The sequence below is a fragment of the Dasypus novemcinctus genome, chromosome 24, assembly GCF_030445035.2.
Source record: "Dasypus novemcinctus isolate mDasNov1 chromosome 24, mDasNov1.1.hap2, whole genome shotgun sequence".
In the NCBI taxonomy this organism is placed as follows: domain Eukaryota; kingdom Metazoa; phylum Chordata; class Mammalia; order Cingulata; family Dasypodidae; genus Dasypus; species Dasypus novemcinctus.
The window spans coordinates 23,496,676-23,521,653 of NC_080696.1; the positions used below are offsets into that span (position 1 = coordinate 23,496,676).

At 42.3% G+C, this 24,978-nt stretch overlaps 1 protein-coding gene across 6 annotated transcripts in view; it reads left to right on the forward strand.

Annotated features, from left to right (window-relative positions):
- The window catches only part of SYNDIG1 (synapse differentiation inducing 1), a 212,485-nt gene that overhangs the window by 93,016 nt on the left and 94,491 nt on the right, over positions 1-24,978 (forward strand). For all 6 annotated transcript variants that reach the window (XM_004475057.4, XM_004475056.4, XM_071211591.1 and 3 more), the window contains exon 3: positions 21,435-21,572. In XM_004475057.4, coding sequence (XP_004475114.1) covers positions 21,435-21,572 — 138 coding nt within the window. The remainder of the gene's footprint in view (positions 1-21,434; positions 21,573-24,978) is intronic.

The window sequence follows — 24,978 nt, forward strand, 5'->3', positions numbered from 1 at the left end:
TGGGTGAAGTGGCACAGTTGAGCTTCATCTATGTTCCAGTTCTTCCTTATGATATTTTGCTAGCCAACAAATCTGCTATTTGATAAATTGGGGTTTTCTGAAATGGTTTAATTCCATATCATAATTTTGAAGATCTGAAAGAGTGAGGGACATGGCAGGTTTATCTCCTCAAGTAAAAAAGAATCATATCTACTAGCTTGTCACAAATCCTACTTGTGGAAACTGCCGCACCCTGTTCCAGGATACAGAAAGTGTACATATGATGTACAAGACAGCCTACTAAAAGTTAAAATGAGCACTTATCAGCATCCAAAATATAAACTAGATAAATTAAGGGGTGCTGGAGTTTCTGCACACTGTGAATTTATCCCCCCTCTTTACTCTGAGCTATGACTGGACTACATAGGGAGAATAACTATATGGGTAAAAAGGCAAGAAGAAAATATTCTGATATCAGGCAGTATGTGCCAGAAAGAATGACTGATATGCTCTATTTGCTTTCACATGTAATGCTTTAACCAGTTTTATCGGCAAGGTATCCTTATCCCTCTTTACAGTTAAGGGATATGAGGTTCTAATAGTTTTCCATCTCGGCTGCATATTAAAATCATATATAAAATAATAACACATATAGGCACCTATAAAATCCCTGATGCCCATATCATCAGTGACCAGGCATCCAGAGTCCTGCAGCTCCTAACTGAATCCCTGGAAACAGCCAAGACTGAGGCTGTTGGTAACTTGCCCAAGGTCACACAGCTGGAAAGAGGAGACAAAATGTTAATTCCAAACCCTTGTTTTTCCTATTCAACCCTAATGACCAGCCTGCATCTTAAGGTCATGTTGATACAAATTATCTAAATCAGAAGCAGAGAGCTGATTCTGGATAGATGTGGAATATTTAATAAGGTCAATTGTAAATATGTGGTAATGGATGGAATTGATGGTATCACATTGTAATGCATATAAGAAACACTATTGATTTATGAATGTGATTGTGGCTGAAATGGGTAGTCTAGGGAGGTTAATGTTAGCTGGAGGACAGCTGAAGGAAATAATCTAGGAACTGTATAAGAGTGGTTTTGACAGTAGATAAGGATTGCAGTTAATATAAATACAGAAAGGTGTTAAAAATATGGGGATACAAGGGAAAACAACTAATGTAACTTATAGACTATAGTTAATAATATTGTAATATTTTTTGGCACGAAAATTTTATTTATTTTATTTTTTATTTTTACATGTTTTTATTAAAGTTAATAGATCACAAAGAACATTACATTAAAAAAATTTTTTTTAAACATAAAAAACATGAGGATCCCATATACCCCATTCCCCACCCCTCATCCCATTATTTTTGTAAATTTTATTTTTTTGAGATAAATACATCACCAAAAAGAAGTACATTAAAAAAAGATAAGAGGTTCCCATAAGCCCCCTAACCCCCACACCAACAACCTCCTCAATCATTGTAGCACAGTCATCGCACTCGGTGAACACACTTTGGAGCACTGCTGTACCACATAGATAATAGTTTACCCTGTAGTTCACACTCTCCCTCAGTATATTCAGTGGATTATGGCAGGACATATAAAGTCCAGCATCTGACCCTGCAATATCACTTAGGACAACTCCAAGTCCCAAAAATGCCCCACATCACATCTCTTCTTCCCTCTCCCTGCCCTCAGCAATTACTGTGGTCACTTTCTCCACCTCAATGCTACAATTTCTTCTATTACTAGTCACAATAGTTTTATAGTAGAATATCAGTAAGTCCACTCTAATCCATATTTTATTCCTCCATTCTGTGGACCCTGGGATGGTGATGTCCACACCACCTCTATATCGAGAGGGGGCTTAGATTCCACATGGATGATGAATGCAATTCCTCTGCTTGCCGTTGTTGGCACTTTTGATTCCCTGGTGTGGTGGTTGACCACCTTCACCTCCCTGTTAGCTGACCTGGGTAAGTCTAATGAACCAGAGAGTAGGAGTCACAACTCTGCTGAGGCTTAGGGCCCAACTGACACATGGGCAGTCCAGAGATTCAAGTCGCCTGAGTATGCACCATCCCTAGCACCAACCACAGGTTCAGTAAAAGTGACAGAAGAGGCATGTGTAGGAAGGTCACATCTGAGTCCAGCTCCATAACACTCAGAAGCACAAATTCCAAAGAAGGGTCCTCTGACATGGCACAGAACTCCTAATCCATCTCCCATAACCATATACCCTATGGATCGCCGTAGGGTATTCAGGAGAACCAGCACCTAGGGTTGTACCTACTTTAGTTCTCTCTGGGGTCCTGCTGAGGTGTGTGTAAGCATGACCCCTCTGATGACCTCCCAAATCCTTTTGGAAGACTCTTAGCCATATAAACTCATTTGTCTTTACCATTTCCTCCTTTTATTCAAGGTCAAAAAGCAGTTTTCAATACTTGATCCAACATGTAGGCTGAGATATTCTGCTGTTCTGAGTTGACCCTTTTATTCAAGGTCTCTTTCTGGTTGCATCACCAGTTAGTGATCGGTAGTAATCCCTTGGCACCAGGGATGCTCATCCCCAGGAGTCATGTTCCATGCTGGGGAGAAGGTAATGCATTTACATGCTGAGTTTGGCTTAGAGAGTGGCTACATTTGAGCAACATGGAGGCTCTCAGGTGGTAATTTTTAGGCACCCTGCAGCTCTAAGCCTAGTTTATATTTCAGGCACACAGGCTCATAAGCATAGTCATCAGTATCAAGGTCTCATTATTGGACCATCCTTCTTTGTTGGTTTTTGCCATTGCACTTAGGGGATTATTGTTGTTCCGTTGGGGAATGTGATAGAGCTCCCCTGGGTAGGAACTCAGCACTCCCTCAGTTGATATTTGCAACTGTAACTACTATAAAAATACCCAATATATATCAGAATATTTTTATGTCCCTTATATATATGCCCTGGAGAACTGCCCCTCACTCATGTGCCTCCCATCAATAAAAACCACACCAGTATTCCTCCCCTGCCATAGCTGAAACTCTGTGGTCCAAAACTTCTTCAACAATGAAGTCTAATATATTGCCAAGTTAAATTAATAGGAAATTAAAATATAGTGATGGGTTTAAAGTTTAGAAATAGAATACATAATAATTTAGTAATACTAAATAAAGTAAAAATAAATTGCTGTATATGAATAAAATTAAAAATACTATAAAGCTTTGTTTCAAACATTTTGCCTTTTACACTGTAATAGCTATTGCCCTGTATGTACAGTGGCAAGGCACTTTCATTTCTTCTTCAGTGTCTACATCCTTTCTTTTTTTTTTTTCCTAATTTTTAATTTTGTCTTCAGAAAAGTTTTAGATCACAGTAATTCACATACACAATGTAGGGGATTCCCATATATCCAACATCAAAGCCTTTTCCCTATCCCCCAGCAATGATCTTTTTACATGTTCATGTTATAGTTGTTGCAGCTGATGTACAGATTTTAAAACATAGCTATCAAACATGGTTCCATTTTGGTTTACATTACGGTTTGTATTTTAGACTGCACAAGTTTCTAAATTTTTAGATTCCTTATGTTTTACATTATGGTTTACATTTTATACACTTTTGGTGTAAGTTAACATGTCCTGTATCCAATCATTGCATGATCTTATGGAGCACTTCCACTGCACCCCAGTTGCCCTGCTTCTGTCAATTCTGTACCTCTCTTCCCCTCCCCTCAGGGCCCACAGTAACAATCAATCTTCACTACTTGAGGGGCCAGATTTACAGATACTGTAACAATGCTGAGGGCTTGATATACTAGACTGCCGTAATTAATTGGGAGCCACTGATTCTCTGGAGAGACACAATTCCCTCTATTTGGGAACCTCAGGTCTCTCCAGGATGTGAGTACACCTTCACTCTCATTGTATGGGTCTCCTCCCAATGATATAATACACTATAACAAAATGAGCACTTGCAAACTCCCTAGAAGCTTGCCCCTATACCAGATGCCCCCCCTTAAGCACCTTATACATGTAATCCTTCCTTACTATATTTTCTAAAGAGTTTTCTCAACATTATAGCTTCAAACATATACCTGTCATTCTCCAATATTCAATTGTTTCCCCTAGCACTCCCCCCAATTTCTTGGGCCATCTGACCCATCCTCCCAATCCTAACCCCCCTCAAGCCCACAAAGCCCCACCCAAAGATATCCCTATGCCCCATTTTATCCCTTCCCTATACAAATATTTACCTCCAGCTTATCATAGACTTCACCCATGTAGGTGTCAGCATGCAACCTTCCTCTCCCCCCCAAATTCCTTTCAGACTATCTTCCATTCTCTAGCTCTCTAAGACATCTCAATTTGTTTGTTTCATATCAGAGAGGTCATGTAATATTTGTCCTTCAGTGTCTGGCTTGCTTCACTCAACATAAGGTCTTCAAGATTCATCCACGTTATCCCATGTGTTTGTACTGTATTGCTTCTTATAGCTGAGTAGTATTCCACTGAATGTATATACCACATTTTGTTTATCCATTCATCTGTTGATGGGTATTGGGTTGATTCCAACTTTTGGCAATAGTGAATAATGCTGCTATGAACATTGGTGTGCATATATCAGTCTGTGTCTTTCTTTTCAGTTCTTCTGGGCATATACCCAGCAGTGGAATTGCTGGCTCATATGGCAAATATATAGCTAACTTTTTGAAAAACCACCAAACTGTCCTCTAGAATGGCTGCATCCATCTACATTCCCACCAGCATTGAATGAGTGTTCCCATTCCTCCACATCCTCTCCAGCACTTGTAGTCTTCTGTTTTTTTGATAGCTGCCAGGCTTATAGGAGTAAGATGGCATCTCATTGTAGTTTCGATTTGCATTTCCCTAATAGCTAGTGATTTTAAGCATTTTTTCTTGTGCTTTTTAGCCATTTCTATTTTTTTTTTTTTTGAGAAGTATGTGTTCAAATCTTTTCCCCATTTTTAAAATGGATTGTATTTCTTTTTATTTTCAAGATATGGGACTTTTTTGTATAGGCAAGATGCAAGTCTCCTGTCAGATATATGGTTACCAAATATTTTCTCCCATTGTGTAGGCCCTCTTTTCCCTTTCTTGACAAACTCTTTTGAGGTGCAAAAGGCCTTAATTTTGAGGAGGTCCCATTTATCTACTTATTCTTTGCTGCTCATGCTTTGGGTGTGAAGTCCATGAAGCCATTTCCTATTACAAGTTCCTGTATATGCTTCCCTACATTGTTTGCCAAGGTCTTTATAGTCTTGGCTCTTACATTTAGGTTTTTTTTTTTTTTTATTGACTTTGTAATAATATTACATTAAAAAAATATATATATATGAGGTCCCATTCAACCCCACCACCCCTACCCCACCTCTCCCCCCCCCCCCCCCAGCAACACTCATTCCCATCATCATGACACATCCATTGCACTTGGTAAGCACATCCCTGGGCACCTCTGCACCTCATGGTCAATGGTCCACATCATGGCCCATACTCTCCCCCATTCCATCCAGTGGGCCCTGTGAGGATTTACACTGTCCGGTGACTGCCCCTGAAGCACCATCCAGGGCAGCTCCATGTCCCAAAGACGCCTCCACTTCTCATCTCCTCTTAGGTTTTTGATCCATCTTGAGTTGATTTTTGTATCAGTTGTGAGATGGTAATCCTCTTTCCTTCTTTTGCATATGGATATCCAATTCTCTAGGCACCATTTGTTGAAGAGGCCATTCTCTCCCAGTTGAGTGGGCTTGGTGGCCTTGTCGAATATCAGATGAGTGTATATATGAGGGCTTATATCAGAACTCTCAATTCAGTTCCTTTGGTCAGTGTGTCTCTCCTTGTGCCAATACCATGCTGTTTTCACTACTGTAGATTTGTAGTATGTTTTGAAGTCCAGTAGTGTGATTCCTCCAGTTTCATTTTTCTTTTTCAATGTCTTTGGCTATTCAGGGTCTCTTTCCTTTCCAAATAAATTTCATAGTTAGTTTTTCTAGTGCATTACAAAATGCTGAGTTGATATTTATCGGGATTGTATTAAATCTGTAGATCAGTTTTGGTAGGATAGACATCTTAATAATATTTAGTCTTCCTATCCATGGACAGGAAATATTTTTCCATTTATTTAGATCTTTGATTTCTTTGAACAGTGTTGTGTAGTTTTCTGCGTATAAGTCTTTTACTTCTTTAGTTAAAATTATTCCTAGGTATTTGATTTTTTACTTACTATTGTAAATGATATTTGTTTCTTGATTTCTTCCTCAGATTGCTCATCATCAATGTACAGAAATGCTACCGATTTTTGTGCATTGATCTTATACCCTGTGACTTTACTGAACTCATTTGTAAGTTCTAGAAGCTTTGTTGTAGACTTCTCAGGGCTTTCTATGTACAGGATAATGCCATCTGCAAATAGTGAAATTTTGATTTCTTCCTTTCCTATTTGGATCCCTTTTATATCTGGTACTTGCCTCAGTGCTTGAACAAGTACTTCTAACACATTGTTAAATAGAAGAGTCGTGATAGTGGGTATCCCTGTCTTGTTCCTGATCTTAGAGGGAAAGATTTTAGGATTTCACCATTGTAAATAATGTTATCTGTGGGTTTTTCATATATACCCTCTATCATGTTCAGAAAGCTTCCTCCTATTCTGATCTTTGCAGTGTTTTCTATGACGAAAGGGTGCTGTATTTTGTCAAATGCTTTTTCTGCATCTATAGACATGATCATGTGATTTTTTCCCCTGCATTCTGCTTATGTGGTGTATTACATTAATTGAGTTTCTTATATTAAACCATTCTTGCATACCAGGAATGAATCCCACTTGGCCATTTTGTATAATTAATTTAATGTGTTGTTGAATATGATTAGCAAGTATTTTGTTGAGGATTTGTGCATCTAGGTTCATTAGAGAGATGGTCTGTAATTTTCCTTTCTTGTGGTGTCTTTGTTTGGTTTTGGTATTGGTGTAATGTTGGCATTATAGAATGAGTTAGGCAATGTTCCTTCTGTTTCAATTTTTTTGGAAGAGTTTAAACAAGATTGGTGTTAGTTCTTTCTGGAATGTTTGGTAGAATTCACCTGTGAAGCCATCTGGCCCAGGGCCCTTCTTAGTTGGGAGGTTTGTGATGACTGATTCTATCTCTCGTGATTAGTTTGTTGAGGTCATCAATTTTTCCTTTCATCAGTGTAGGCTGCTTATGTATTTCTAGGAATTTGTCCATTTCCTCTAAATTGTCTGTCTTGTTGAAATATAGTTTTTCAGAGTATACTTGTTTCAAGGTAGTTATTAATTTCTGCTAAGATTTCCTCCTTGACCCACTGTTTTTCTAAGAGTGTATTGTTTAGCTTCCATAACTTGGTGCCAAATCTGGGTCTCTGGCCCTTGTAGATTTCCAGCTCCATTCCACTGTGGTCAGAGAAAATATTTTGTATGATTTTAATCTTTCTGCATTGATTGAGACTTTCTTTGTGGCCTAGCATGTAGTCTAACTTGGAGAATGATCCATGTGCACTTGAAAAGAATGTATATCCTGCTGTTTTTGGGTGTAATGTTCTGTATATATCTATTAGGTTCGGATCCTCTAATACATTGTTAAAATTTTTGTTTCTTTATTGATTTTCTTTTGAGATGTTATGTCCAATGGTGATAGTGGTGTGGTAAAGTCCCCCACTATAATTGTAGAGGCATCTATTCCTTCACTTAGTTTCTCCAGTGTTTGCTGCATGTATTTGGAGGTGCCCTTGTTGGGGGCATAAACATTTTTTATTGTTCTTTCTTCTTGAAAGATTATCCCTTTCACTAATATGCAGTGTCCATCTTTGTCTCTCAAATAGTTTTGCATTTAAAGTCTATTTGTCCAATATTAATATAGCTACACTTGCCCTTTTTTGATTATTGTTTGCCTATAAGATTGTTTTCCAGCCGTTCACTTTCAATCTCCTTGAATCTCTGGTTCTAAGATGCGTTTTTTGTAGACAGCATATAAATGGGTCATATTTCCTTATCCAATCTTCCAATCTGTGTCTCGTAATAAGTGAATTTAATCCATTGTCATTCAGTGTTATTACTTACAAGGAATTACTTATATTAGCCATATTTTCTTTGGATTTGTGTTTGTCATATGTTGTTTGATTTTTTTTCTCTTTTTGCCATTTCAGTTGATCTTACACTCTCCTCCAACTCTGTCTCTCCTGTTTTTTTCTTTCCTCCAGCAAAACACCCTTTAGCATTTCCTGAATGGCAGGTTTCTTATTGGCATACTCTCTTAGTTTCTGTTTATCTATGAATATTTTGAACTCTCCATCATTTTTGAATGCTAGCTTTGCTGGATAGAGTATTCTTGGTTGGAAATTCTTTTCTTTTAGTACCTTGACTATGTCGTACTACTGCCTTCTTTCCTCCATGGTTTCAAATGAGAAATCAGCACTTAATCTTATGGAGCCTCCCTTTTTTGTGATGGTTCTCTTTTCTCTTGCTGCTTTTAGTATTTTCTCTTTGTCTTGTGTATTGGATAATTTGACAAGTATATGTCTTGGGATAGGTCTGTTTTGATTTATGCTGATTGGGATGCATTGTGCTTCCTGAACATGTACATGCATCTCCCTCAATAGGTTTGGGAAGTTTTCAGCCATTATTTCCTCCAATCCCCCTTCTTTCCCCTTTCTCTTCTCTTCTCATTCTGGGATGCCTATGATGCATATGTTTGTTTGTGTTTTATTGTCATTCAAGTCCCTAAGTCCCTGCTAGGTTTTTTCTATCTTTTTATCGATAGATTCTACTGTTTGATTTCAGATGTGTTGTCCTCTGCATCACTAATTCTTTCCTCTGCCTCTTCAAATCTGCTGTTATTTGCTGAGAGTATATTTTTTATTTCTTGGATTGTGCTGTTGATCCCCATCATATCTGTTATCTTTTTGTGCATGGTTACAATTTCTTCTGTATGCTCTCCACGTGTTTTCTTGATGTTGGTTAAATTCCCTTGAAGGAAAATATTAGGGCCAGAGAAAGCAAAAGGGGTAAGAAAATAAAATATAATAGTAGTATTAATAGTGAATGTTAGCAGAAGAACCAACTGACTTCTAGGAGAATGAATATTGAACTCACATAAGCTGTGTATAGTTGTAACTGTAAAAAAGTGGAGTACCTATAATGAGATAGCAAACTGAATATGGGGAGGAATAGAGTATGAATTAAAAGGCCAGTGTGGCCAGGAGAGAGGAAAAGAGAAAAGAAAGGACAGTAATATAAAGAGTGAATAAAATATAGAAAACATATGAGAGGTATTAGAGAAGAAAAATCAGAAATAGTTGGGGCTAAACAAAGAGAGATGGAATGTAAGAGAAACAATAAATGATGTAAGATAGAATGATGTTAAGGAAAGGGCATAGCATTGGTAGCCAATATCAGTACACACAGAAAAAAGGAAATTGAGGATGAGGAAACACAGCAAATAAGGAATGTTGCCTGCAGCACCTAATATAAAAAAAGAAAAAAGAAGAAAAAAAGGAAAAAGAAAGAAAATTTAAAGCAAGCAAGAAAAAGAAAAAGGAAAAAAAGAGAAAAAAAGGGCAGTGGGGGGGGATAAAGAGGAAAGAAAAACAAGAAAATAAACCAACAAAAAAGACCAGATAAAGGTTCAAGCAAGGAATCCTCTTTGCAATTGAATAAACTGCTTATGAGCCTGACATTCCCCCTTTCTCCCTTCCTCACTTCACTCTCTCCCAGGGCAACAGGAAGGCTGCATGAGAACTCCTGTAGGAAATTCAAATGGGTTCCTGGTGAACCAGCTCACCTCAGAAAATAATGTCTCTTAATTTCTTGAGAGAGAGCACCCACACCTTGCCAGGAATCCTAAATATGTTATTGGAAGCCTGGAAAGCACATCCTACTGTCCCTCTCCCTTAGATGTGCTACAGGGGGGCTAGTTAATTTTCTGACTCCACCTTCTCCCAGACCAAGTTTCCTATCCCAGGGCATTTAGGTAAATTGGGCTCTCTCAGCAGATTCGCCTCTCCTCTCTTCCAAGATCTCCCCAAATCAGCTGATATGCTCCTCCAAGCTCAATAAAAGGGGGGGAGGGGACCAGAAAATTGAACCTGCACTCCTTGGGTTCCTCTGCACCTCCCACCTAAACTCTCCCACTTCCAGAGTTAGTCCGCAGCCAGAGGGTACAGCAATGCTGGATTTCTGGGAGTACTGGCCTTGGAAAACAGAGCCCCAGGAGTATGACTTGGGGTATGTAGGTCTGCAAAATGTGGGTTGCTGGGATTGAGGGAACACGGGTTTGGGATTCACGCGTTTGGGAAACCCGGGGCTTGGGAACACTGCCACACGACCCGCAGCTCTCCAAGAGCGCTACGCTCTTAGCCCTAGGGGGAAAGAATTTACCTTCCCACAACTTCTGAGTTCAGGGTTAGAAACCCGCAGTTCTACCTTGAGCAAGCACTAATTCTGCTGCAGTCTCTCCAGATCAATGTCCAGACACCTCCTGCCCTGTAGGTTCCCAAAACAGCCTGCGCCAGCAGAATTCTGTCACCTTATAGCCAGTCCTTTGCAGGAGAGATGACAACAGTGTACTTACTCAGACACCATCTTGTCCCGGCTCCAATATTGTAATACTTTTGTAAGCAAAAGGAAAGAAGGTGCTATATCAATGCTAAAAGCTAAAGAAAGAATATGGGATTTAGTTTTATGATATATGAATATGATTAAGCATTTTTTCTTCATTTTCTTCATCAACAATGAGACCTTGATCCTATCATTTAACCAGTCTATGCACATTTGTGCATCTTTCTGAACTCTGGAAGAACAATTGGTTTTGTTTTTAGAATTAGATGAGATAAAAGTGCCTGGATAGGAATTTTTTTGGAGTAATTCTTCCATAATTTGTTAAGCTGCCTTTTGTTTGTTATTTTATTTCTTGAGTTTGAAATAAAGTTTACTAAAAAAAGAAGCAGAACTCCCAGTTTTCTATTAAAAATCACTTTTTTGGTAAATGTTACTTCAGAAAAGAAGTCTAAGCCAATATTGAATGCTGGTGAATGACATGCATGCTGAAGTGTTTTGGGGAAGTGTACCAATGTCTTGGAAATTCAACCAAAAAATAAGAGAGACTGAGGAATGAATAAAAAGATGAACAGATGGGTGAATATATGTATGATAAAATCAGTGCAGGTAAAATGCTAATAGTAGCATTGAAGAGAGGTTACATGAGCTTTCATGTTGATACAAGAAATAAGAAAGGTATATTCTTCACACCATTTATTGATCAATCCATTTTAACCTAATGTTTTAAAATTATTACACATGAATTTCAATGACATATTTCATATTTTAGCATTTATATTGACAGGCAAATGAACTACTTGAGTTCATTTACATGAGCAAACGTGTAGTGACATTGCTCTGTAAAAGAAATGGGCCATTACATTTAAGTATAAGATGTAAAAGTATAAAACTTAGAAGAAAACAGAAAATCTCTGTAACCTAGAGTTAGGTGAAGAATTCTTAAACATGATATCAGAAGGACAATCCATAAAGTGAAAAATAGGTAAATTTGACTTCATAAAAATTAAAAACACTTCACCTGCTAAAGATGCTGTTCAGATAATGAAAAGACAAGTTATAGACTTGGAGAAAAATATTTTCAAATCACATGTCTGACAAATAATTGTATCCAGAATATATAAAGAACTTTCTAAACTCAAAAGTAAGAAACGAATCTAAATTAAAAATAGGCAGAAGTTTTTTTGATTTCACCAATGAGGATATAAAATGGCAAGTAAGCACACAAAAAGATATTCAGCATAATTAGTTATGATGAGAAAGTGCTACATACCTGTTGGAATGGCTAAAATCCCAAACATGTAAAAACCAAGTATTGACAAGGATGCTAACAACTAGAACTCGCATCACTGGTGGAAATGCAAAAGAGTGCAGCCACTCTGGAAACAGTTTGGTGGTTTCTTCTAAAGTTAAGCTATTACCATATGACCCAGCAATCCCACTTGTGCATGTTTACTCTAAATAAATGAAAACTTACCTTCACAGAGAAACCCATATATGAATGGGCATCATAGCTTTATTTCTAATAACCAGAAACTGGAAACAAACCAAATGTCTTTCAGTGAATGAATGGATAAACAAACTGTGGCACTTGCTTATCATGAAATACAACTCAGGAATAAAAAGGAATGAACTATTGATATAACCAACAGCATGGGTGAATCTAAAGGATATTATGCTGAGCAGTAAAGGTCAGTCTCAAATATTTTTTTTAAAGATTTATTTTTATTTATTCCGCCCCCTCCCCCCAAGTTGTCTGTTCTCTGTGTCCATTTTGCTGTGTGTTCTTCTTTGCCGGCTTCTGTTGTTATCAGTGGCACGGGAATCTGTGTCTCTTTTTGTCCGTCATCTTGATGCATCAATTCTCCGTGTGTGTGGTGCCATTCCTGGGCAGGCTGAACTTTCTTTCGTGCTGGGCGGCTCTCCTTACAGGGCACATTCCTTGTGCGTGGGGCTCTCCTATGTGGGGGAGACCCCTGCGTGGCATGGCTCTCCTTGCACGCATCAGCACTGCGCATGGGCCAGCTCCACACGGGTCAAGGAGGCCAGGGGTTTGAACCGAGGACCTCCCATGTGATAGACAGATGCCCTAACCACTGTGCCAAGTCCACTTCCCTCAAATATTTTGTGACTGTCTCAAAAAGAGAGTGGCAGAGAACAGATGAGTGGCTGCCAGGGCTGAGGACTGGGGGAAAGCATGAGGGAGGTTTTGGAGATGATAGAGAATTTCTGCATCCTGATTTTGAGTTGTTTATGTGAGTCTATGCATGAAATACAGTCCACATAACTATTCACCATAAGTGAAAATCAAAAGCGAGGGCATAAATTGGTGAAATTCAGTTAAGGGCTCTAATTTGTCAGTAGTATTGTTACAAATTCAATTTCCTAGTTTTGATCATTGTACTGTGGTTGTATAAGAAGCAAGCTGAAGGTGCATGGGAACCCTGTGTTCTTTGTTTGCAATTTCTACAGGAATTCTGTTCTACTTTGAGATTTTTAGGTGTCTAAAGTAACATATATGGGATATATAGTTATATATTATGTGGTCATCTTTAGTGAATTTTAATATTCTTTCTGGAGAATTCAAACTGTAATAACCAAAAATACAACTAAGTATATTTTTCTCTTTGAATAGAACAGAAAACTTTAGAACAGTGAAGAAAAATAGGAAATTAGTGATTTTTAAAAATGGCTGATGGGACTCTAAAACATCTGATTAACTAAGATGTCTCAGCCCATCACTTCTGTATAACCAAGGTTTACTATAATTGAATTTTACACAGAGGCAAACTTTTTATTTTATTTTTATTCATTTTTTTAAAATATTACATTCAAAAAATATGAGGTCCCATTCACCCTCACCGCCCCCACCCCACCACTCCCCCCACAGCCACACTCTCCCCCATCATCATGACACATCCATTGCATTTGGTGAGTACATCACAGAGGCAAACTTGGTTTAAAAATACTCATACACATGGGGAGCCTACTTGAATTGTAGATACCTCCAGAAGTGTGGGTCAGTGGGGAGGGACAAGGAGATGTGGGGCTGTTGTCCAAGGCCAGAGGAGTGGACAAAGGGGATTTGGGAGCTGTGGCCCAATATCAGTAAGGAGGGCCTAGGGGACTTGGGGACTGTGATCCAAGGTCAGCGAGGTGGGCGTAAAAGCCCTAGGGGTGGTGTTCCTAAATACAATCATTAGGAAACAGCAGACAATCCCAAAGTGAGGGATGTCCTATGAAATTCCTGTTTTGTACTCTTCAAAAATACCTTTGGCCATCAAAGTCCATTGACATTTCTTCCTGCTGTCCTGAAGGGCCTTGTGATATCCCCTACCCCATAAACCACTGGTTAGACCAGGCCTATCACTTAGACTGAGGCACATTTTGTGCCAAGGTTTCAGGGACACAGGATGCATAGGTTGTAGTTACTGGAGGAAAATCAAATTCATTGCTGTTAGAAATACATATTTATTCTGGAATTGGGTTATTTCTCTTAGTTAAATTGCCTGGTTAATTGAGAGTTGATGAACATAGACTAACTCATTTGACATTTTACTGACACTGCACATATTTCATCTTCTGATGATGATACAGAAGGTTAGTTTGGGGATCATCACTATTGAGCATTTCTGTGAAAAGTCTGGTTTTATCTGCTTCATGGCTATCTTGGTTGATGATAGAAGAGAGATGTTTGCCAAGTGTGTGCTCCGGGGACCATATGCTTGAATGGAGCTGGGGGCAAAAGTATCACTAACACAGCTAGCCCTGGGTCATGAGTTCTGAACTCACACATTCCTTGTCCTTCACTGAGCACAGTGTGCAGATGGGAACATGATGACAGGCATGAACTTGGAATTCTTCTAGCATAGTGTCCATCCCGATGGTGTTCAAAGAGAATAACCATTGCCCTGGCCTCAGAACATCCTGTCCCACCCCTGGTTGCTGCCCCTTCTTAGTGCCCCAAACCCATGACCCCTCCTTCACCCCTTTTTCCTCCTCCCATTTCCATCTCTCCTTCCAACTTTCCATTACAATTTCTCCTGAGATCTCAATTCTCACTAATTTTGGGAAAGCCACTCCCATTCTCCACCCAGCCTATCTTTGGCCATCCAAATGCAGCAATGTGCTCAGCAGAGTCTCTTTAAAAGTCTGAAGAAGGCAAATTCCAGTTTTCCCTCTTACATTTCCTATTAGAGAAGTTGTAGGTTTGCAGAAAATCATGTAGAAAGTACAAGACTCCATATACCTCCCTGCCCCCACCACACACAAACAATTTTCCTTATTATTAACACTTTGCTTTACTGCAGTACCTTTGTTACAATTGATGAAACAATATGTTAATTATACTATTAACTGTATAGCCCATAGTTTACATTAGGGTTCATTCTTTGTGCTGTACCATTCTGAAGGTTTTTTAAAATTTTTATTCAGGTACCAGATACACAACCTAAAATTTCCCCTTTTAACTACTTTCAAACATACTATTCAGTGATGTTTATTGCATTCATCATGTTATGCTACCATAACCACCATCCATTACCAAAATTTTACCATAGAAACACAACCAGTCAGTGTTTGTTTGTTCCTTGTCTGTCCCTTCCTCTAAGCATGGAAGCCTCCAAACCCACTGGCATATCCACAACATTGTAATGTTCATTGCCAAATAATCCTTGCTCATTATAGAAAAAGAAACTGAAACACAAGAAGGCAAAAAGAAATAAAAAGCACCAACATACTCACCCTCCCAAAGCATCAAATTTCTGACATTTTGGCGTGTGTTTGCAAGACTGTCATGTGTGATATATTCCCTGCTTTTTCATTTAGTTATTATGAACATCTTTCCAGGGCAATAAATTTTACAGATTCTTGGAAAATGATGACATCACTATCGATAAATTCTGCTGGATGTTTGCTCTCAGTAGAGGCAGCCGTCCCATCTCAGTCTGGGGAGAAAAACTCTGCTTTGCCCGGCAAACTTTAATGGAATTTCAGAGGTAGCTGGTTCTCCTTAGGACCCATCCCCATGACACCTTTTTCTTCTAGACCTATAACTAGACTGAAGTCCACTAGGCCCTAAAGGTGAGAGACAAAGTGTGACCCACAAGGAGGTGTGCTATGCTTCAAAAGAACTGCAGGCTTTTTTCCAATTTATATAGACAGAAGTCAGAGGAATATATGTGGGAATGGATATTGATGGTGTGGCATATTGGTGGAAGGAACATAAAGTTGGGTCAGGTTGAATTTATTGATATGGACGCACTAAGCAGAGATTCTGGATTCAATGTTGTAGCCTGAGAGGTTAGAAAGGGATCTATTAGCTTGTTTGCCTTTCAGGGATGTTTCAGAAAGGGGCTGCAGTGCTACAGCTGTCCATGTTTGGGTAGTACCTGCAGATCATGCAGAAGTGTCTGTAAACCAGTCTGAAGTTTTCTCTTCCTCAGTCAATTGATCATAGGGGACTGCCCAAGAGACCATAGCTCTGGGATGGGCAAGAGAAGTTAATGTGGCAGGAGTGGGGGCCATGGGCATTTGGGCCACTTCCCCAAGTAAGTTACATGTACCTTCAGGGACTTCTTGAGCCCAATATCCTACATGCCACTTCCATTTGATGATTAAATGCAGCTAGGCACCCCAAAATTTATAGCTTGGAGGGTCAGACAACACCCAACTCATGATAAGCAACTCAAGTCTCATGATAACTTGGTGGCCCATGGTTAAGCGTTCAGTCTCCACTAAGGCCCAGTGGCAGGCCAAAAGCTGATTCTCAAAAGGAGAGTAATCTGCTGAGGATGACAGGGCTTTGCTCCAAAATCCTAAGGGTCTGTATTGTTATTCTCCTATAGGGGCCTGCCAAAGGCTCCAGAGGGCATTTTTATTAGCTGGGACTCTTGCAGCACCATTGGATCTGCTGGATCTTATGGCTCAAGTGGCAGAGCAGCTTGCACAGCAGCCTGGACCTGTTGCAGAGCCTCCTCTTGTTCTGGTCCCCAGTCAAAGCTAACAGCTTTTTTAGTAACTCAGAAAATGGGCCAGGGTAGCACACCTTAATGAAGAATTAGGTGCCTTCAATATCCAAAGAGGTCAGTTAGGCATATTGCCTCATTTTTAGTTGTAGAAAGCACTGGATGTATCAGTTAGTCCTTTACTTTAGAAGAGATATCTTGACATGCCCCACACCGCTGGACACCTAGAAATTTCACTGAAGTTGAAGTCTACTTCACTTTTGCTGAATTTATCTCTGAATCTCTGATAATGCAAATGCCTTATCAATAATTCTAGAGTAGTTGCTACTTCTTGCTCACTAGGTCCAATCAGCACAGTATCATTAATATAATGGACCAGTGTGATGTCTTGTGGAAAGGAAAGATGATCAAGGTCCCTGCAGACTAGATTATGACATACATCTGAAGCAGGAGAGTGAAGGTATATTGCTGGCCTTGCCAGCTGAAAGCAAACTGCTTCTGGTTGTCTTTATTGACAAGTATCAAGAAAAAAAGCATTTTCCAGATGAATACCTGCATACCAGGTACCAGGGAATGTGTTGACTTTTTCAAGCAAATGTACCACATTTGGAACAGCAGCTGAAATTGTAGTCACCACCTGGTAAAGTTTACAATAAGCCACTGACATCCTCCAAGATCAATCTATTTTCTGCACAGACCAAATAGGAGAGTTGAGTGGGGATATGGTGGGAATCACCACTCCTGCATCCTTTACGTCCTTGATGGTGGCACCAATCTCTGCAATCCCTCCAGGAATCCAGTATTGTTTATGATTTACTATTTTCCTAGGTAGTGGCAGTTAGTGGCTACGTAAAATTCCTATTGTGGATATTTCAGATCTTGTGTAATCTTATTTTATGTGTACTATCAGGAACATTCTAATAAACATCCCTTTTCACTTGGACATTTTTTTTCTTAGTCTGTCCTTGTATAAATTAAATTCTGTACATATACTCAGTTCTGAGCTGCGAGATGCCTACTCCTGCACCATCCAGGTCTCTGCTTCTGCTCTGCCTCCCTCTGCCTGTAGTGAGATACTTTCCAGATATCAATGGGGGCAGAGAAGGAGGAGGAGCATAGATGGCAGGCACAGGACCTGGGGGAACCAGTAAGTAGGCAGGTAAGTCTGGGAGTGGAGCCAAGCCACATGGCCTGAGCCCCCATTTCCACACCCATAAAACAGGAACATTTGGAGGCCTTGCTCACACAGCTGCAATCAAGTGTGACTCACTTGGCATCGATGCTGGCCATATGGTTATCTTATTAAAATATCCCAAGGAGGACAATCCCAGGAGGACTGAAACCTTCTCTCTAAGCGAAGCTGATGAAACGGGATGGAATGTGGGAAGTCACTCAGGGGAAGTAGCCTAGCAGTACGCCAGCCTGCTGAGGGACTCAGAAGCAGCTGCCTTTCTCTGTGTTCTCTAAACATTTGCTTCTTCCAAAGGTTCTGCTCAAAGGGTGGCGGGGAGAGGCTTCGCATAAACTGTAAATGACTTTGGAGTGTTCTCAGTCTGCTTAGCAGATATTCCAATCCAGTCACCCATGAAGAGGATTTTTAAAGACTGCTGCTACATGTGATGGATCTCTCTTGCTGTCCATGGTTGTGTGGATTTTCTCTACTTGGTTTATTGATGTCTGCATAGGATTTCCTGGGCCAAGCCTCATTGCGCCTCATCTAACCTCATCTCCTCTCATCCCAGTCAAGTGGCCCAAAGCCCAAGGCCATTTATACCTACCGAGTACCAGCTTTGCTGATTGCTGAATAGAGAACATAATAAAAGAGCTGAAATGGCTGTCTACCCTGAAATTCACCTGAGTTTTTAAAATCAATTTTAATCACAATTGGCTGATTGTTTTAGTGCCATGTAACCACAACTTTGCAATTTGTGGAGTGTGGTTCCTTTATATTTCCAAATAAAAATTGGTGAGTGCCATTAAATAAAATTCTTTGCTTCTGGGGTTAGAGTTACAATTCTAAAGCAGCATCAGATGGACGCTGAGGTGTCCCACATGCTTGTGTGGTCCTCAGTGGTTCACCTTGGAATCCTTGGGTGCAGGGGAAACACCTCACCTTTAAAGGAGAAGCAATGGAGTAAAGCAAGTTTTGTTTATAACCAAAGCGTTCACATCAAAACACAAAGAACAACATTCAGTCTTGGAATTAGAAGTCAGGCAGCATGGACTTAAGCTTTCTCCTTGACTGTGAACTGGTCAGCCTTTTCCTTGGTAACGTGGAAAGAAAAGTAAAAGTAGTATTTACATTTATCTGAAGAGTTGCTGTGACAATCCAGTGAGCTCAGATATACGAAACACTTTGTAAATTGAAAAAAAGGTAAAAAGAAAAGCTAAAAGCTAAGCTGATATACGCAGAGACCTGTTGCTCATGGTTCACAGCCAGACCAGCTGCTTGCCCAGAGAGGGGGTGCTGGCCTATCTCAACCCACCCCTTGCTAGCTGGGGCCTTAGTATGTCATCCAAGCACCTTCTGCAATGTCTTCACTGAAAACCAATCAACCATCAATGAGAAGCCCATTAAATTCAGGTGGCATCATGGTCTGAGGACCAGAGGGAGTGAAGCTGGTTGGCTGTCCTAGACATCCACAGCCCTCTTCCTGTCTGAGTGGGGTCTTTGGATGTGGCCTGCCCTAGTAAACACAAGATAGATTTCTCCATTCTCCAGCCACTCCACACCTCCAGGCCCCCTGAGGCACCTTGTTTCCAGAGTGTGGGTCTGCAGACCACTGAGTCGACATGGCTGTTTGAGTGTGAAGAGGTACAGCTGTGAGGCATCCAGACTCCATCTGGCAGTCGGCAACCTGCACATCCTTCCTTCCAATCCGGGATTTAGTTTTTCTGTCAGGCTGCAGAATGTGCATCTCCACCTGGGTGGCAGAAGGTCTGTAAATCTTACCCATGAAAAACACATCCTTGGAGGCTGTTTAGTTTTCCTTCTCCGATAGACATAATGAGGGTAATTTTCATTTCTCTCTCCTGCTTGGGAATCCATCTGGGAGACGAGGCAGCAGAGAAGAAAGAATAGACGTTTCACAGACACAGCTCTGTAGTTCTGACATTCACTGTGCAGCACCAGCCGCCATGAAAACGACGCTGCAGCAGATGGTGGTCACTTGAGGTCACAGAGCAAATGGCATGCTGGCAGGAAGGAGACCAGCCTGAGTCGACTGTGGCCATGCGAGCTGGTCATTCCTCTCACTGGGTCTCAGGGTTCTCATCCAAGGAGTGAGGGCTGCATCTGGGATGGTGTCCTGCCTTCTGGTCTGCAATTCTGTGTGTGGTGCGTGGGGGTGGTGGTGCAAGGGCTCACAGCCCCCATCCTGGGGCCTCCGGGAAGCACCTCGTTCACCGTCCAGGTGGGCCCAGTACAATGCGCCTATTTTCTCTCCAGTGGTAGACAGAACCAAAGTCTAACAGGAAGCTTCCACCATTTTCCTGTGGTACTGCAGCAGTCTGCACAGCGACCGGAGGCCCTGGTTGGCAGTTTTATGTGCACATGATTAACAACACAGGACTCTGGTGCTCCCTGTGGGCTTCTCCTGTGTGTGTGTTTGTGAGTGTGCATGTCTGAGAGGGGAGGCACAGGGGTGGGGGGGAGCATGAGTCAGGGGCCCACGATGATGGAGAGTTCTCTCCAGGGAGTGCGGGCAGGCAGCTGTGGAGGTTCTGCCTCTGACGCAGCTCATCCGTGCACCCACTGACCTGGTGTCTCTGTCGGAGACACCTGATGTGACGGCTGCCTCGCTGTGCCCTGCTGACACCCTCCCGTACGTCCTCCTCCTAAGGTCCACAGGTTTAACAACCTCAGAGAGCTGGCAAAGAGACTTAGGAAGCTAAGGAACTTCTCCCAAGAACAAATGCTCCATTTCCTTATTAGGAAACAAAACCTGTGGTAAAATACAACTCCATTTTGCATAAAATAAAATTTTTAAAAACACTATGCAGTGTGTCAGAGTGAATGTGCCACATTCCGATGAGGAAAGAAAATTCACAGTGTCTGGGCCAGGCAAGAGGAATAACCAATTAGAAAGAAAAGTGTCTTCTGCATAGGGGCGTATAGAAGTTGTGGGAGCATTTAGACAAGACCAACTTTCACCACTCATGCTCCTCTCCTAGCAGGGTTTAGCTCGTGACTCCTGTTGCTCAGCGAGTGTTGGAATCCTCCCAGCAGCTGTTTAAAAACTCCTGTGCTGGCCCTATCCACACCCCGCTTCCTGCAGTGAACCAGACCTCAGCCAAGAGCCGACCTGAACACACATCACCGTGGAAGCAGGGCAGTCTTCGAAGGCAGCTTTCTTCCAAAAAGCTCCTTCAGGAAGTAGCCTGCACAGCCCATGTATGGATGAGGCCCCGCCCACACCTTGACTGGGCAGAGTGGAAGGAAGCTTGAAGGGAGATTCAAGTGGCAGCGTCCTCCTTCCAACCACGCTTGCCCTGCCTTGTCTTGTAAAACAGTGAGAATGTCTCAGTATAAAAAGTAGAAGCAAAATCTGATTAGGCCTTCTCAAGTGGCCCCATCCTGTCCTCTGATAAGGTAACCCTCCATCAATACCATCTGGGCACTCACATGGAAAGGATTGGCTTCCATCTGGGTTTTATCTGTTATTGAACTCCCCAAGAGCCTTGCACGTGGGATTTTTTTCCTTATGGTTCTGTGTAAGTTTTCTTGGCTGAGGCCAGGGTGTCACGGCATCCTTGCCTTGAGGACATATCCTTGCAGGCAGTTACAGTTAAGAGTAGCAATAATACCTTTAACAGCTCCCTCTCCTGGAGGCATGCTCTGGACCGGGCTCCATTCTCACCTGCCATAGCCATACCCTTATCAATGGCCTCTTCTCTCCATCCCGTCTATTGCAGAGTGACTACTCAAGTGACACAGAGAGCGAAGACAACTTCCTCATGATGCCCCCGAGGGACCACCTGGGCCTCAGTGTCTTCTCCATGCTCTGCTGTTTCTGGCCTCTGGGCATCGCTGCCTTCTACCTGTCACACGAGGTAAGGCCCATGCCACCTATATGGCACACCCAGGCTGGTGACAAAGGGCACCAGGGAGGCCATACCACTCAGGAAGGGTGTCACATTTGGTACAGGTGGAGAAAAGGAGGTTGGGGCACAGGGAGACCCAGGGCTGGCTCAGGCTCTGCCACCTTAGAGCCGTCCTTCCAGGGGGTGATGGTCTCGTGGACAACTTTGGTTCTGCCTAATGGAACCAGGAACCCACTTGGTGAAGCGCCAATAGCCCTGGAAGCCTGACCCTCCCTTGGCACTTAGTTTGCCCCTGTGCTGAGAGGTTGTGGCCATCAGGACAAGGAGCCAATGGAGAGGGATCGCAATGACAAAGGGGCTGAGACTGGTTTTGTTTTAAAGGTTAAAAGGGCATCTGTATAAAATAAATTCTCTTTAAATAGCAGCTCGGGTGCCCCCATCCCAGATTGATTTCCTGTTGATGGGAATGATGTGTCTTCCTGGGCAACTGTGCCCCCATAGCGAGGGCCTCTGCAGGTGTTGATTCCCAGCCCTTTCTCACTACAAGCACGCTATTTGTTGTCCCTTCCTGGAATATAGGTTTTGAAAGATTTTCTCTAGCACATGAAATGCATTCTTTCAGAAATTATCCAATTTCCTATTTTCATTAATCAAAGAAAGACATTTGTAATTGCCAATTAAGGCATGAGATTACTGCTATTGCTGCATGCTGCTATGGTTATCCCAACCCAAACAGAGACAGTGCCATCTCAAAGAGTTGGGAAGATGTGTGTAGGTATGTGTCCTGTGTCCAGGTTTCTAAGGGTGGGTTGAAAATGCCCCAGAGGGCTCAAGGCTCCTGTCTCTGCTTCCAGGGCTCTGGGACTGAGATGGGAACAGCCGGCCCTGGCAGGCCCTTTGCTGGAAATGTATTTTATCTCTTGGCTTGAAAAGACCTTCCCTTACCGAGCCTCTCTTGCTTCTTGCTGGTGTCTGTGTTGGTTTTATGTGGCTGGTGAGCAGGGACCACTACAGTGCCTTTCTGCCCTTTCCCTTTTCTCCATCTGCAAGTGGCCTTCTTGGGTGGTGGTTGGTCCCTCCCTTTCTGAAGATGTGCAATGCACATGGTCCACGGAGGAGCAGGGAGAGTTAGTCACCAGCCATGGCTCTTCTGAAGACAGATGCTCCTTAGAAGGGACACCCAGAGGAGCAGGGGTGGGAACAGAGGGGAGCCAGGTGGGCCCTGGCTCAGGGCTTTTCTGTGTTCCTGGTCCCAGAGGATAATGGCTTTGAGGGCAGGAAAGTTATGCACTACTGGTTGGTGGGAGCAGTTGTTTCACTTCCAGTTTTGGCTTAGAAGGGCTGTCTGAGCTTCTCTTTAGTGACTTTGTTCTGTGCATGCCAAAGACCCCTTCCCCACCCTTTTCCAGGATCACAGCCATAGAATGGAAAGTGAGATTCATGATCTGGCAAGGGCTTGAGTGGCTGCAGGGTGCAGGGAGGCCCAGGAGAGCCTGAACCTGTAGAGTGAGAAACAGGCTGTGCATGTGCTGAGGATTTAGGAACAGGCAGTGACCTGGAGAAAGCCATGCAGATGGATGCCTTCAGTGCAGGAGATGTGCTCTAAGGAAGACTCCCACCCAACTGCAGAGCCTTGCTGCTGGGTAAACCATGCTAGGGACTCCAGGATGGGGTTCTGTGGCAGTTTGAAGCTTTTGTGACCCCAAGAAAATCATGGCCTTAGGGACTAATCCATTCCTGTGCCTGTAAACCTTTTGATCAGATTACTTCAGATGAGGGCCTTTGAATAGATTGTGTGCTCCAGGGTGGATCTCAATCTTCTTAATGGAGTCCTTATAAATGGAGGAATAAAAAGCCACAGACACAGAAAAAAACAGCAGAGATGGGGAGAAACCCAGAAGCTGAGAGAGAGAACCCTGGGAGCCAGAAGCTGAAGTCAATAGAATGTAGGCGCTGAGCCACTTCAGCCAGAAGCTGAAAACAATGGGCCCAAAAGAGAGGGTAAAGACAAGCAGACCTTGTGAGGTGCCTGGACGCCCTGAGGTGCAGCTCCAGGAAAAGGCATTGTCTGACGATGCCTTGATTTGGACACTTTCAGAACTGTAAGCTTATAAATTAATAAATCCCCATCGTAAAAGTCAACCCAATTCTGGTATATTATTCCCAGCAGCTTTTAGCAAACTGAAAACAGATGTGACCCACTAAGAAAAGGAGAGTGCAGTTGTGGGTTTTCATGTGAACGAAAAAGTTGACCCTCAATATACCAAAAGAGCCTTCTCCCTCCTGCACCCAGTCCCACCGGCCTCCCTTCGTGGGTGGAGGGTGTGAGCACATTTCCTTCCTGAGGCCCAGGCTGCTGCAGACACCTCTCCACACCCGGGCAGGGGGAGTATTGAATATGTTCTGAATGCCAAGTTTCAGAACTGGGCTGACACTTTTATTTTGCTTGCCATTGGGAAAAGAGTTGCTTGTTCAAAGAGATGGGAATAAATCTCCATATAGGAAGGGAACCCTGGGGAATGGTGAGCCAGGGAAGGTGAAACCACCTTGCTGCCTAGCCTGAGAGGCAGTTTCTGCCCTTGTCCGTCAGCTCTGACTATGGAGCCAGCCAAGCAAACTGTTGACAGCATCTTGGTCCAAAAGGTAGTTATCATAATAAAAATCTGGTCTATGATTGTCCAAAAATTGGCTGACTAGATTCTCTTTCTCTGACAGTATTTTTTATTCCTAGCATGGGAAGTAAATACCTTTTACATTGGCATCCAGAAGTGAAGAGGTCTCTGATGTTTTTTAGCAGCAGCTACAAAATGCCATTTGTGCAGAGAGCTCTGATCACACTTCTCAGAGGTGAACCTGCAACCTGTCCAGAGTGTGGGGTTACTGAGGCTCTTGGGGGTATTCCATCCTCCTATAACCTGCTGCTACGTCACGTTGTATGAAAGGGTGTCCTTCAGCAAAACCGTGACAGAGCAGATGTTCTGGAATTTTCCAAATAGGAACATCCTGGTGCATACCCACCACCCTGCAGCAACCTCTTTACAGACAACACCTGGGCCATCAGGGCTGCTGCAGACCCCACCATGTTCCTGCCTGGTCAGAAGGCTGCCTTGCCTCTGTGTGTGCTCTTACAGCCCCAACTGCCAACATCGAATACAGCAGGCCATAGCAGGAGCTGGCAGTTGCAAAGGGACAGCCACCATGCTCTGAATGTCCCCACACCAAATCAAATCAGGACCTTCTCAAGAAAGCCCAGAAAGAGCTCTGGCACCCAGGACTGGGAAGGGAGGCAGAAAGCCCTTCTCTGGAGGACCAGGTAGTCTGCCACCATCATACCTGCCACCTTGAATTGTTGGCAGGAATAATGTCAGATGACCGCAAACAGATGCCTTTAACCATCCCACCCCAGTTCTAAATG